This window comes from Babylonia areolata, chromosome 15 (genome assembly GCF_041734735.1).
Source record: "Babylonia areolata isolate BAREFJ2019XMU chromosome 15, ASM4173473v1, whole genome shotgun sequence".
In the NCBI taxonomy this organism is placed as follows: domain Eukaryota; kingdom Metazoa; phylum Mollusca; class Gastropoda; order Neogastropoda; family Buccinidae; genus Babylonia; species Babylonia areolata.
This window is the reverse complement of record NC_134890.1, coordinates 327648-344074: the sequence shown is the minus strand read 5'-3', so window position 1 is coordinate 344074 and position 16427 is coordinate 327648. Positions and strand designations below refer to the sequence as shown.

Sequence of the window (16427 nt, the reverse complement as noted above, 5' to 3'; positions counted from 1 at the left end):
AGACGGTTCACGGACCCACAAACACATTACGGAATTCCGTCAGCAATACGAATGAAATAATGTTGTGCACAGTCTAACTCGGAAGACACAGGACATTTTCGGGTTTGTAAAACGTGTGGATTGCAGTCCATCGCCAACACTACCTTTGACTGTCAGCATAGAACGTTCACACACAGGCACTGTTGAACACACACTCACACACGTCGTTGTAAAACAACAGCAACAACAACAAAACCCAACCAGGAGATCGACATCAATTTTGAGAAAAAAAAAAAAAAAAAAAAAAAATCAATCCTTTTTTAAGATGGTCTTAGAATTCAAAACATTCAACTTCCATCAAAATAAACCAGACTAATCTGTAAAATAAAACTGTGAAACAAACAGTAGAGTTGAAGATGAAAATACTTTGTAATGGTCAACAAAAATCGAGAGAACTGATGTAACCGACATGGCAGAAAACAAAACAAAACAAACAAACAAACAACAACAAAAAACCAAAAAACAGCAACACACACACACACACACACACACACACACACACAAAACAACAGAAACATAAAAAATCATTAAAAAAAAAAAAACACCCAAAAAAACCACCACGAAACTATGAGACTTAAGTAAAAAAAAAAAAAAAGAACAGAAATATGACGTCTGGGACGTGATGACAAAACAAGGATTTCCTCAAGAGGGAAATGATAAAAAAAAACAACAACAACCAACAATCAAAACGGTTGTTCATAAAATTGTCAGAAAAAAACTGCTGTCATTTGTATGGATTCCGAAACATCCCCCTATAGCACCACACAAACAACGGCTCTCGTCGCCATGGACACAGGAAGACGACTGGATGATTCTCAGCCAACCAGGGGCCGTATTCAAGACAGAATTCATTTTGCCTTCAGGCAAGTTATCCTTGACATGGTTGGGACTCGCAGGTACAGTTTACCTGAAGGATAAGTTATCTTTATGTTCAAGACACACGGTTCGCTCACATAGCTAACCCTCGTCTTTTAAAAAAAATCCCAACATCTGCACGTGCTCTCAGTTTCACTTCTCATCGCACCACAGCTCGGAACATTGTCGAGAGAGTTCGAAAACACGTGCTATCCATAAATCACGTATGTTTTCCCTTAAAGAAAAAAGAAAGAAAAATGCTGCAAAAGGATCCGCCATACTTACCTCTGCTTCATGGGCAGTCACCCTTGGCAGAGAGTAAGGGTAAATTGCCTTCGGGTTTGTAGACACGTGGGTATACTCTTGTGTTGATGAATACAGGATATTGCTTACCTTTGGGCAGTTTGCCTTGCCTCAGGCACACATTTACCCTCAGGCATGAAGTTCTCTTAAATACGGCCCCAAGAGAGCCCATGGCTCATGTGTCTTTAAAAAGGAATTACCTTTTCGCCCATCAGGGAAAAGATTAAAAAGGAATGACCTTTTACGCCCATCAGGGAAAAGATTAAAAAGGAATGACCTTTTCCGCCCATCAGGGAAAAGATTAAAAAGGAATGACCTTTTCCGCCTATCAGGGAAAAGCGTTGATATGTATCCACTGTCCAGCACTCGGCATAGCACGGCGGAGCTCAACACTCTCCCTCCGTCGTTGTAACCTTTCCCAGCCAAACTCAGGTACCCATTCACACCCGGGTGGGGGTAGGAACATCGGGGTAAAGTGTACCCCCAGCACACAACCATCCGAAACAGGCCTTCGAACCCTGATCACTGGTGAACACTGGGCCAGAAGTCCAACAGCTAACCGATGCTGTCACAGCGACTCTTCAGTCTTCACGTGCTGTGCACAGGGAAGGAAACGTGTTCCAGTCAGGGAAGCAGCACCAGCTGCCCCAGACAGGAAATCACCACCAGCCACAGCAAGGCTGTGACGCAAGTTCCGGTGGCCAGGATTTCTGTGGTCTCTACGTTGTAGCGCACTTGTCCTTCTGCAAATACACACACACACACACACACACACGTGCAAACGCACGCACACACACAAGCACACACACACACACACACACATGGGAGCGCACGCACACACATAAGTTATTATTGATTGCAGTCTGAAACATCGTAGGGTTGAAAGCAGAAAACCACAAAACTGAAACAAAACAGAATGACTCTAACCGTGAAACAGGATATAAATATATTTGTATTTCTTTTTTTTTCTGTTTTTTATCACAACAGATTTCCCTGTGTGAAATTCGGGCTGCTCTCCCCAGGGAGAGCGCGTCGCTGTACTACAGTGCCACCCTTTTTTTTTGGTATTTTTTCCTGCTTGCAATTTTACTTGTTTTTCCTATTGAAGTGGATTTTTCTACAGAATTTTGCCAGGAACCACCCTTTTGTTGCCGTGGGTTCTTTTACGTGCACTAAGTGCATGCTGCACACGGGACCTCGGTTTATCGTCTCATCCGAATGACTAGCGTCCAGACCACCACTCAAGGTCTAGTGGAGGGGGAGAAAATATCGGCGGCTGAGCCGTGATTCGAACCAGCGTGCTCAGATTCTCTCGTTTCCTAGGCGGACGCATTACCTCTAGGCCATCACTCCACATCCCAATATACCAACGTAGTGCCAAGAAAGACATGATCCAGATTTATAATGCACAATAGTCTAGTAACGGAAGTGCATACATATGCACGCGCGTGCATATGCAAAGACGCATAATTTACATAATGCATGCATACACTTATTATTTTATTATTATTTTTTATTTTATTTTTTATTATACTACAATTCAGAAGATTATCAAAATATAAAACGAAACCCTTTAGAAAAGTTGATAAATACGTAACCTTTTTTCTTCTTTTTAGCATAGATTTGGAAATGAAATATAGCATGGATTAGGAACAGGAAATTTATCACAGATCCACAAAGAAACAGCATCTTCCCAAGTGACATTATTGACGTCTGATCAGTCTTGCTGAGATTCGTGGAAAAAGTTCGTGAGAAATCATTACTGAATATATTCAGAATAGAAAATAATCCTTGAACTTTTGTGGAGGCCGCTAGACAAAGTGTGTGAGTGTGTGTGTGTGTGTGTGTGTGTGTGTGTGTGTGTGTGTGTGTGTGTGTGTGTGTAGGTGTGTGTGTGTGTGTTGTGTGTGTGTGTGTGTGTGTGTGTGTGTGTGTGTGTGTGTGTGTGTGTGTGAGGCAGACAGACAGAAAGAGATGAGAGAGACAGACGACAGACACAGAAAGAGAGAGATGGAGATAACACACACACACACACACACACACATATATATATATATATATATATATATATATATATATATATATATATAGAGAGAGAGAGAGAGAGAGAGAGAGAGAGAGAGAGAATGAGAGAGAGAGAGAACAGACAGAGAAATGGAGAGAGAGGGTGAACTTGCCCCTCCCATCGTCCCCCCACCTCTCCACATGACACCCCCCCCCAAAAAAAAAGAAAGAAAAGAAAAACAAAAAAACCCAAAAAAAACAAAAAACAGCCCAAACAAACCCCAAGACAAACAAACAATAACACCCCAAACAAATCCCCAAACAAAAAACCCCAAACAAACCCAAAAACAAACAAAAAACCCCAAACAAACCCCAAAACAAGCAAAAACACCCCAAACAAACCCCCAAACAAAAACAAACAAGAACACCCCAAACACCCCCCCAAAACAAACAAAAACACCCCTAACAACCCCCAAAAAACAAACAAAAAATACCGCAAACTATCCCCCAAAACAAACAAAACACCCCAAACAAAACCCCAAAACAAACAAAAACTCCCCAAACACCCCCCAAAACAAACAAAAACACCCTACACAACCCCCCCCAAAAAAAACAACAACAAAAAACAAAAACACCCTAAACAACCCCCCCCCCCAAAAAAAAACAAACAAAAACACCCTAAACAACCCCCCCAAAAAAAAACAACAACAAAACAAACAAAAACACCCCAAACAGACCCCCAAAGCAAACAAAAGCACCCCAAACGACACCCCCCTCCCACCTAAAAAAACAAAAAAAACCCACCCTAAACAACCCCCCAAAACAAACAAAAACGCCCTAACAACCCCCCAAAACAAACAAAAACACCCCAAACAACCCCCCAAACAAAAACACCCCAAAGTAAACAAACAAAAACGCCCTAACAACCCCCCAAAACAAACAAAAACGCCCTAACAACCCCCCAAAACAAACAGAAACACCCCAAACAACCCCCCCAAACAAACAAAAACACCCCAAACAACCCCCCAAACAAAAACACTCCAAACAACCCCCCAAACAAAAACACCCCTAACAACCCCCACCAAAGCAAACAAACAAAAACACCCCTAACAACCCCCACCAAAGCAAACAAAAACACCCCTAACAACCCCCACCAAAGCAAACAAACAAAAACACCCCTAACAACCCCCCCAAATAAACAAAAACACCCCTAACAACCCTCCCAAACAAACAAAAACACCCCTAACAACACCCCCAAAACAAACAAAAACCCCCCAAAGCAAACAAACAAAAACACCCCAAACAACCCCCCAAAACAAATAAAAATACCCCAAACAACACCCCAAACGAAAGCACCCCAAAGCAAACAAACAAAAACACCCCAAACAAACCCCAAAACAAACAAAAACACCCCAAAGCAAACAAACAAAAACACCCCAAACAACCCCCCAAAACAAACAAAAACACCCCAAACAACCCCCCAAACGAAAGCACCCCAAAGCAAACAAACAAAAACACCCCAAACAAACCCCAAAACAAAAAAAACACCCCAAACAACCCCCAAACAAAAACACCCCAAACAACCCCCCAAAACAAACAAAAACACCCCAAACAAAAACACCCCAAAGCAAACAAACAAAAACACCCCAAACAAACCCCAAAACAAACAAAAACACCCCAAACAACCCCCAAACAAAAACACCCCAAACAAACCCTCAAACAAAAACACCCCAAACAAACCCCAAAACAAACAAAAGAACCCACCCACACTATACCCCTCCCCCCAGCCCAACCCCTTCCCCCTCCCTTCCACGACGAATGATGAAGCTACCCAGGGTGAAGAAAACAGTGGGGGACTTCTGGCCGTCGCCCCCGTTGTTGTAGCCCTGCACCCTCAGCCCGTACACAATGCCGGACTGCACGTGCTCAATGACGGCCCACGTGCGGTACTTGCCCTCCACCTCCACCACACTGGCCGTCAGAGGGTTCTCCGTGGCAGGCCACCACAGCACCTGCACGAACACACGGCGGAAACAGAAATAACTAAATAAAGGGAACAGACCGCTGGAGAGTTCCGTGCCTGCGTGACTAATTCAGGCGCGTCACATGATCTGTGTTCTCGAGGTTGTTTGGCTCTCCGAAATTTCGAGCAACAAAGGCGATCGAGAGAGGCACAACGTGTGAAATGGCACGCTTGTTTTGTTTGTTTGTTTGTTGTTTTGTTTTGATTTTTTGCTCTTTCTTGTGTATGCATACAATGGCATTTCATTGACAAGAGTTTGGTTGTAGCAATGGAGACTGTCCACTGAAGGAATGGAGGACAGCACATGTTTGCTGCTCTTGTCTCTGTCGATCGCCTTTGGCATTGCGCGAGATCTAAGATGGCCACGGCATTCTCCAGCGGTCTATGTAGATTGAAATTTGGCATCAGGCGTAAACGTGAGCAACAGGTTACAGTTTCCTGACAGTAGGGAAGCTGGTAGAAGGGTCAGGATGTTTGTCTCAACCAAACTGTAGGTGTCAGTGGCCACTGTGAAAAAAAAGAAAAAAAAAGAGCAAATACCAGTTATGATTGATATTTGTACTGACGGGCGCAATAGCCGAGTGGTCGAAGCGCTGGACTTTCAATCTGAGGGTCCGGGTTCGAATCTCGGTAACTGCGCCTGGTGGGTAAAGGATGGAGATTTTTCCGATCTCCCAGGTCAACATGTGTACAGACCTGCCAGTGCCTGAAACCCCTTTGTGTGTATACGCACACAGAAGATCTAATACGTGCATTAAAGATCCTGTGATCCATGTCAGCGTTCGGTGGGTTATGGAAACTAGAACATACCCAGCATGCACCCCCCGAAAGCGGAGTATGGCTGCCTACATGGCGGGGTGAAAACAGTCATACACGTAAAAGCCCACTCGTCTTCAAACGACTGAACGTGGGAGCTGCAGCTCACGAACGAAGAAGTGTATTTCTTGTTGCATGCATCATGTAACATTTTCATGTACCCCAGCGGGGTTTCCTGAAATAAACACGTCTTGTCTTGCCTTGCCAGTACACAATCCGTGCAGGTTTGGGTTCGAATCCCGCTCTCTCCATTTCTCTCCATGATGAGCGCCCAGTGGCAGCCGTCAGTTGGCTCTACCCAGGTAGGCAGCCTGTTGTGTAAATGACCCCGTGTTTGTAAAGCGCTCAGAGCTTGGTCTCCGACCGAGGATAGGCGCTACATAAGTATCCATATCAATCAATCAGTTTCTCCCAAGTTTGACAGGAAAATCAAGCTGAGCGTCTGATCATTCGGAGGAGACGATCAATCGAGGTCCCGTGTGCAGTATGAACTTTGTGCAAAAAAGAACCAGTGCGCTTCCTGGGGAGAACAGACCGAATTTTTCCCACTTTTCTCATCTCCAGTTCAGTTTTCCTTACTCAATGCTTGGATGTCGACACGCACACACATCCCAGTGTAGTTTTATTTTGTCTGTTTTATTTTATTTATTTATTTTTTTACACTGGATTATTAATCAGAATTGTCCATGTTGATTGCTGCGTTCAGTCTGTATTGCGTGGTTCCCTGGAAGGGGTAAGGGGTAAGGGTTAAGGGCTGAATGGAGAAGAAGAAGAACATGAGTGAAAAAGAAGAAGGCCTGAATTATATTCTGCAAATCAATGACTGCTCTCCAGGCGAATAAAGTCGCACAGACACACATCCATTTTAAAATACTGTGTGTGGTTCATAGTAAGATCATCCACAGAAGGAGACAGAATGAAGAAAACGCATGCACGCAGAGCAAGACCGCGTGCACATGCACACTTCTGCATGCAGCTAATTGCTTGCGCATACACGTAAAAGACAAAACAAGACAAAGACAAGACTGAGTATGTATCAACGAGGATACTGGAGGAACAGAATTCACATGATTTTTTGTATTTGTTTTGTTGTTGTTGTTGTTTACTCTTAGGGGCTTGGACCAAAAGACAAAAACCAAAACAAAAAACAAACAAACAAACCAAAAAAAAAAAAAAAAGGAAAAAAAGAGAGAAAGAAATGGAAGCAGAAAAACAATCAAAACACAATGAAACCACATGTACATCTACAATCAACCTCCCTACTTTGAGATCAAGAGAGAGAGAGAGAGAGAGAGAGAGAATTTTGACAGGCTGTAGAGTGATGGCTTAGAGGTAACGCGTCCGCCTAGGAAGCGAGAGAATCTGAGAGTGCTGGTTCGAATCACGGCACAGCCCCCGAAATTCTATCCCCCTCCACTAGACCTTGAGTGGTGGTCTGGACGCTAGTCATTCGGATGAGACGATAAACCGAGGTCCCGTGTGCAGCATGCACTTAGCGCACGTAAAAGAACCCACGGCAACAAAAGGGTTGTTCCTGGCAAAATTCTGTAGAAAAATCCACTTCGATAGGAAAAACAAATAAAACTGCACACAGGAAAAAATACAAAAAAATGGGTGGCGCTGTAGTATGGCGACGCGCTCTCCCTGGGGAGAGCAGCCCGAATTTCACACAGAGAAATCTGTTGTGATGAAAAGAAATACAAATACAAATACTTTCAAAGCCACGCCCACACACCCAATCAGGCTGCAGCATGTTGCGGCGGTGTCCGTCAATCACTCACCTTGTAACCAATCAGCGGCTCTTCCTCCAGGCCAATGGGCACGCCCCTCCACGTGACGTGTACGTTGGGGCCATCCATGGAGTACACAGACACATACTCCGGGTAGAGAAGGGGAGCTGCCACCCAGGAACACACAGCAAAGGGTATTATCCTTCAGTTATTCTGACCAATATGTAGGAGCTTATATCACACTGACATAAGTTTACAGTTGGGCCAACAGCTAAGTGAGAGCTGTATTGTCAATGGTTTCTTCAGTACAATGGTTAATCACATAATCTTAGTCTTTTGTGAAGGACTATGACTCAGACTAGGAGGCAAATTACACTGACTCCTAGTGCTGCAGCCTTGTGGGCTAGTTGGTCTTTGGGAACCATCCCAACGCCGACTGTCCTAAAATCCTCTTGGCCGAGAGAGTGGGGATGTAACTTGGGCAAGACACTCTCCACCATAATCAAATTCTTGCCCAGATAGTCGGGACAGCAGCTACCTTCTCTGCTGTTCTGATGGTCATAGTCGGACATGACTGACTATCACACATATTCCTGCTACCCGGAATTAACTTCCCGACCAAAACTGTCATGCTGAAACAATGCCGCAATTCAAATCTGATCTCAAAACATATCTCTATATTTCTGCGGTTATGGACGTGTAGGCATTCACGTGTGTGTGTGTGTGTGTGTGTGTGTGTGTGTGTGTGTGTGTGTGTGTGTGTGTGTGTGTGTGCTCATGGACGAATTTAAATTATTTTACTCCTAAGTCTGTGATTGCAATGCACCGTGATTTCGTAACCATTTTAGCCCTCTGGTTGTAAGTAGCCATTAACATCATCGTAACAAGAAAGGAGTAAGCGTATATTTAATGTGTGTGACTAATTTGATAAAAACTTAATAAAAGTTGTAATAAACGTTTTTCCATAGACATCGCTTTCAATTCACCGAGCTTTATACGCCCCTTCGGAGTTGATCAGATACTGAACCGTCTTGACTATAAATGAAAAGCTCTCCGCGAAAACAGAAGTGGTTTTTGGACTCTTTTTGCCTTTCCAGTCAATCGCTATGCTTTTCTTTTGTTTTTTTTCTTTTTTTAATCTTCCAATCTTAATATCTCTTGATAATGAGCATTTCTGGGTACTTCAACTGTTTTGTCTACAGATGATAGTTATTTCAACCCTTTTGCTTTTTGACTCACTTAAAACATAGACTCACTTTGTTTACACAAGTGAGTCAATAAAGGACAACACTTTGCTGAAAAATCGACGCACACTTGTTAATTAGGACCTCGTCTATTCTTTGGGTACTCATGGATAACACCAAGCTTTCGGCTCACGATCTCTTTCACCTCCTTTATGCAAACTGTTATGATTCCCATGCTGCCCAAGACATAGTGGGTGAAGAGGCCCAGGACGGTAGACAACTGTTCTCTTGAACAGCACACTGTAAGCAAAACACTGCGATGTAATGTCCTTGGGTTGGAGTTCATATACAATCAGGATTGTTACTCCCTCCTGTACTTGACCTGGTGGTCTGGGTACTAGTCTTTCTGATGAGACGCTAACTGGAGGTCCTGTGTGCAGCATGCATTTAGCTTGCGTAAAAGAACCTACTGCAACAAAAGGGTGTTTCTGGCAACAACAAAAAAAATTGTAGAAAAATCCACTTTCTCAGTAAAAACAAATGCACTGTGTTCGTGACAGAAAAAGAAAGAAAAATATATGTGGCGCTGCACTGTGGCGAAGTTGTGTCCCCGGGAAGAGCAACACGAATTTCATACAGAGATTTGTTGTGACAAAAATGTGTAATGCAATGCAATTCAATGCAATACGATATGATACAACCTCCATACAGTACAATAGAATACAATATTTGTATTTGTATTTCTTTTTATCATACAGATTTCTATGAGTGAAATTCGGGCTGGTCTCCCAAGGGAGAGCGCGTCGCTACACTACAGCGCCACCTTTTTTTCAATTTTTTTTTTTTTTTAATAGTTTTTCCTGCGTGCAGTTTTATTTGTTTTTCCTATCGAAGTGGATTTTTCTACAGAATTTTGTCAGGAACAATCCTTTTGTTGCCGTGGTTTTTTATATGTATATATATATATATTTTTTTTTTTACGTGCACTAAGTACATGCTGCACACGGGACCTCGTTTATCGTCTCATCCGAATGACTAGCGTCCAGACCACCTCTCAAGGTCTGGTGGAGGGGGAGAAAATATTGGCGGCTGAGCCGTGATTCATTCCAGCGCGCTCAGATTCTCTTGCTTCCTTGGAGGACGCGTTACCTCTAGGCCATTACTCCACATGTGATATAATACAATTATAGTATACTACTACTATACAATACAGGCCTAACACTCGGCTTATATCACAGATTGACTTAAGTTTACATTTGGGCCAACAGCAAAGTGAGAGCTGTATGATCAATGGTTTCTCCAGTCAATGGGAAGTCATTTACAGCTTTGTCTTTTGTGAAGGACTATGACTCTCAAATTAGGAGGCAACATTGCACTGGCTCTTAGTGCTGCAGTCTTGTGGGCTAGTTGGCCTTAGGGAACCATCCCAACGCTGACTGCCCTAAAACCCTCATGGCTGAGAGAGTGGGGATGTAACTTGGGCAAGACACTCTCCACTATAATCAAATTCTAGCCCAGGGACAGCAGTTGCCTGCTCTGCTGTTCTGAAGGTCATAGTCGGACACGACTGACTATCGTACATACAATACTGTACAATGCAATACAACGTCGACCTCTCCACACACACACACAAAGAAAGCTGTACCGAAATTCAGACACTATCCAACGACCGCCACAAAGAAATGGAAAAAGTCAGTCAGTGATGCGCTCAGCACCACACTGTCCCAACCACCAACCACACACACAGGTTTCGGGACATAATTTAACGACACCAGTGCAAGGGAAACAACCCCAGGAAAACCCACTGACCATTCAGAACAGTGCTGACACGGTAGTCTTCTCCCTTGGGCCCCACGCCGGCAGACGTGAAGACGTGCACGCTGATCCAGTAGTCATCGTTGGGGTGCAGGCCGATCACCATGCCCTCCTCACAATCCTCACAGTGAAACATCATCCAGTTATAGATGGTCGGGTCTCTCTCCAGCCAGTAGTTGATCTGCCACAAAGTTCACTTCAGTACAGCACAGCACAGCACAGCTCAGGACAGCTTAGATCAGTACAGCTCAGCACGGCACAGCTTAGATCAGTACAGTACAGCACAGCACAGCTCAGTACAACACAGCACAGCTCAGGACAGTATCAGTATCAGTAGCTCAAGGAGGCGTCACTGCGTTCGGACAAATCCATATACGCTACACCACATCTGCCAAGCAGATGCCTGACCAGCAGCGTAACCCAACGCGCTTAGTCAGGCCTTGAGAAAAAAAAGAAAAAAAGGACAGCTCAGTACAATACAGCAGAGCACAATACAGTTCAGCACAGTTCAGTTCAGTTCTACCTCTTTTCCTCCACTCTCTTTCTTTCTCTCTCTCATTCTCTCTACTCCCCCCCCCCCCCCCCCCCAGCTCCAGCCCGTGTGTCCCAGTCACCTGAAATCCCAGCAGCTTTCCCTTCATGGTGTCCCTGGTGTTGATGACGGGATCCCAGTGCACGATGAAGGCTGTGGCGTTGAAGTCCTCTGCCCACACGTTCCGGGGGGTCTCCAGGGGCACTGGCCGCACGTGCACACACACGCACGCACGCACACACACACACACACACACACACACGTACACACACACATCGCGTATGATTTGTATGCACGCGTAGGGAAACACATAATACTCAAATACACATACGTGCGAACATATCCACCCAAACATCCACGAGCACGCACACACACACACACACACACACACACAGTCACACACACACACATAGTCACCCCCCCCACACACACACACAATCAGTTTCAGTTTCAGTAGCTCAAGGAGGCGTCACTGCGTTCGGACAAAACCATATACGCTACACCACACCTGCCAAGCAGATGCCTGACCAGCAGCGTAACCCAACACACAATCACACACAGTAACACACACACACACACACAGAGTCACCCCCCCCCCCACACACACACAATCACACACAGTAACACACACACACACACACACACACAGAGTCAACCCCGCCCCCCCACACACACACAGAGTCACACACACACACACACACACTCACACACACACACAGAGTCACACCCCCCACCCCCCCACACACACACAGAGTCACACACGCGCACACACGCGCACACACACACACACACAGTCACACTCACACAGTCACACACACACACATACACACAGTCTCACACACACGCAGACACACACAGAGTCACACACGCACACGCACGCACACACACACACACACACACCAAATCACACATCCCCCATAAATACATGCACACAGTCACACATACACACACACACACGCGCGCACACACACACAGTCACACACACACACACACACACAAATAATTAATATGCACGCGTAGGGAAACTCACCTACTCAAACACATCCAGGCAAACATCCACGCGTACGTACACACACACACACACACACACACACACACACACACACACACACACACACACACACACACACACACACACACAAACTCATACATATACACACACACAAACTCATACACACAAACGCATACACACATACACACACACACACACGCACTATGCTCTGGTAAAACAGCAAAATCGGGTATGCTAAAAGATGAAGGAGCGAGAGAGGTGAGGTGTGTGTGTGTGTGTGTGTGTGTGTGCGTGCAGGTGTGCGTGCGTGCACGTGCGAGTGTGTAATAATGAACGGGTGAGGGGAGGGGTGGGAGTGGGGGGGGGGGGGGGGGGGGGGTAAACACTCTATGGAAACAATCAGATAAAATCCGACATCCATATTTGTATTCCTTTTAACCCTGCGCGGACAATGCATATACGAACCCACCCACCCACCCACCCACCCAAAAAAACAACAAAAACCACAACAAAAACAACAAACCAACCAACCAAACAAAAACAGACAAACAGACATACAAACACAGACAGACGGACTGACGGAAAATCACTGACACACGGACGATCAGACACACAAACACAAACACACATACAAACACAGACAGACAGAATGATGGACATACACACAATCACAGACATACGTGCTCATTTCCCTGTATTAATTCTGTTTGTCCTTGTGAACTCCATTGTTATGGATCTGTGGTCTGACAATTAAAATATTTCGACTTCGACAGATATACGTGCACACCGAGAGACGGACGGACAGACACACAAACACAGACAGATATACAAATACCGACGGACTGACATGCGTACAGACGGACGGACATGCACACAAACAGACATATGACACATACATAAACAGACGGACGAACGCACAGACATACACGAAATTAAAAAAAACCCAAAAAACAAACAAACAAAAAACCACGAACAGATAGACGGACGTACAGACATACAAACTCAAACAGACGAACAGATATACTTACACACAAACAGACTGACATACAGTACAGACCTATACACAAACCTAGAGAGACATACAAATACACGGACGGCCAGACATACAAACAGAAACAAACGAACAGAAAAAAACAACCCAACCCCAGACCGACAGAATAACATTCAAACTGACTGACGGGCAGACACACAGAGACATAAACAGGTCGACACAGACATACAAACTGATGGACACAGACACAGACAAACAGGCAGACATACAGACATGCAAACGGACTGACTGACAAGACGCAGGCAGACAGACATACAAATAAACTGACAGACAGACAAACAGACACACAGACAAGGCACATACTGCCTTCCTGGGACATGACGACCACAGAGGTGGAGTTGGGACCTTGACCCTTAGAGTTGAAGGCCGCGACCTTGACCTCGTAAGGTAAAAAGTAGTTCTCTCCACCAATGAAGGTGACGAACGAGCTGACGTCATCACTCACGGTGTCCTTAAAAAAACAAAAGAAAAGAAGGTAAAATGGTGTGAAGTCAAAATGTGTCATTACAGGGGTCACTAGAGTGATGTAGATAATGTTCTACGAAAAGTATAACAGAGTTGGGGGTAAAAGCATGTTCTTTCAGAAGCTGAATGGAATGGAATCAAAGCACACACTTGAATGAAAAGCAAAAAGAAAACCACAACAAAGAACAACAAAACAACAACAACAAAACCCAACACCCCAAACTTTACTGGAGTGACGCCACAACATGTCCATGAAACCATTTAGTGACGTCCTTAAACCTTACTGGAGTGACGTCAAAATAACATGTCTAATCACACAGGCACGCACACACACACACACACACACACACACACAAACCTGTCTGTTTTTCAAACACAAACATGCACATTCACAAACGCTTCCTGTTATACCATCACATGCTGCGTTATAGCCAACAAGCCAATTTTCCACTGTATTTTTTTTTTTTATTGGGACATCAAGTGATTGAGATCAACACAAGCCATTCGCGTTCTTTCCAACTCACCGATGACTGAATAGAGAGAGAGAGAGAGAGAGGGGGGGGGGGAGAGAGAGGGAGAGAGGAAGACAGAGAGAGGGGCAGAGAGACAGAGAGAGGCAGAGACAATGAGAGACAGACAGACAGACAGAAACAGAGAGAGGGGCAGAGACAATGAGAGAGAGACAGACAGACAGGGACAGAGAGAGGGTCAGAGACAATGACAGAGAGAGACAGAGACAGAGAGAGGGGCAGAGACAATGAGAGAGAGAGACAGAGACAGAGAGAGGGGCAGAGACAATGAGAGAGACAGACAGAGACAGAGAGAGGGAGAGGGAGAGACAGAGACAGAGAGAGAGACAGAGACAGAGAGAGGGGCAGAGACAATGAGAGAGAGAGACAGAGACAATGAGAGAGAGAGACAGAGACAGAGAGAGGGGCAGAAACAATGAGAGAGACAGAGACAGAGAGAGGGGCAGAGACAATGAGAGGGAGAGACAGACAGAGAGAGGGACAGAAACAATGAGAGACAGAGACAGAGAGAGGGGCAGAGACAATGAGAGAGAGACAGACAGAGAGAGGGGCAGAGACAATGAGAGAGAGAGACAGAGAGAGGGGCAGAGAAAATGAGAGGGAGATAAAGACAGAGAGAGGGACAGAAACAATGAGAGAGACAGAGACAGAGAGAGGGGCAGAGACAATGAGAGAGAGACAGACAGAGAGAGAGGGGCAGAGAGAATGAGAGGGAGAGACAGAGACAGGGAGAGGGGCAGAGACAATGAGAGAGAGAGACAGAGACAGAGAGAGGGGCAGAGACAATGAAAGAGAGACAGAGACAGAGAGAGGGGCAGAAACAATGAGAGAGAGACAGAGACAGAGAGAGGGGCAGAGACAATGAGAGGGAGAGACAGACAGAGAGAGGAGCAGAAAAAATGAGAGACAGAGACAGATAGAGCGGCACAGACAATGAGAGGGAGAGACAGAGAGAGGGGCAGAGACAATGAGAGAGAGAGAGACAGAGACAGAGAGAGGAGCAGAGACAATGAGAGAGAGACAGAGACAGAGAGAGGGGCAGAAACAATGAGAGAGAGACAGAGACAGAGAGAGGGGCAGAGACTATGTGAGGGAGAGACAGACAGAGAGAGGAGCAGAAACAATGAGAGACAGAGACAGAGAGAGGGGCAGAGACAATGAGAGAGAGAGACAGAGAGGGGCAGAGACAATGAGAGACAGAGACAGAGAGAGGGGCAGAGACAATGAGAGACAGAGACAGAGAGAGGGGCAGAGACAATGAGAGAGACAGACAGACAGAGAGAGGGGCAGAAACAATGAGAGAGAGAGACAGAGACAGAGAGAGGGGCAGAGACAATGAGAGAGAGAGACAGAGAGGGGCAGAGACAATAAGAGAGAGAGACAGAGACAGAGAGAGGGGCAGAGACAATGAGAGACAGAGAGAGACAGAGACAGAGAGAGAGGCAGACAATGAGAGAGAGACAGACACAGAGAGAGGGGCAGAGACAATGAGAGATAGACAGACAGAGAGAGGGGCAGAGACAATGAGAGGGAGAGACAGACAGATATAGGGGCAGAGAAAATGAGAGAGAGAGAGACAGAGACAGAGAGAGGGGCAGAGACAATGAGAGAGAGACAGACAGAGAGAGGGGCAGAGACAATGAGAGGGAGAGACAGGGAGAGGGGCAGAGACAATGAGAGAGAGACAGACAGAGAGAGGGGCAGAGACAATGAGAGAGAGAGAGACAGAGAGAGGGGCACAGACAATGAGAAAGAGAGACAGAGAGGGGCAGAGACAATGAGAGATAGAGACAGAGACAGAGAGAGGGGCAGAGACAATGAGAGAGAGAGAGAGAGACAGAGACAGAGGGGCAGAGACAATGAGAGAGAGACAGACACGGAGAGAGGGGCAGAGACAATGACAGGGAGAGACAGACAGAGAGAGGGGCAGAGACAATGAGAGAGAGAGAGAGACAGAGACAGAGAGAGGGGCAGAGACAATGAGAGGGAGAGAACACTGAACACTGAACACTTTAATGTCGATAGCTTTACAGCCCTAATGACATGGGGGTTCATAATACAAATAACA

The 16427-nt window shown here is 45.4% G+C and overlaps 1 protein-coding gene across 1 annotated transcript in view; it reads right to left on the bottom strand.

Annotated features, from left to right (window-relative positions):
• Positions 1–658: 658 nt before the first annotated feature.
• LOC143290082 (contactin-like) overlaps positions 659–16427 on the bottom strand; it is a 90836-nt gene continuing 75067 nt past the window's right edge. Inside the window, exons 20-25 of the mRNA XM_076599372.1 lie at positions 13668–13815; positions 11384–11505; positions 10764–10950; positions 7822–7937; positions 5033–5213; positions 659–1940 (exon numbers count right to left, since the gene is read on the bottom strand). Coding sequence (XP_076455487.1) covers positions 1822–1940; positions 5033–5213; positions 7822–7937; positions 10764–10950; positions 11384–11505; positions 13668–13815 — 873 coding nt within the window. The 3' untranslated portion in view covers positions 659–1821. The remainder of the gene's footprint in view (positions 1941–5032; positions 5214–7821; positions 7938–10763; positions 10951–11383; positions 11506–13667; positions 13816–16427) is intronic.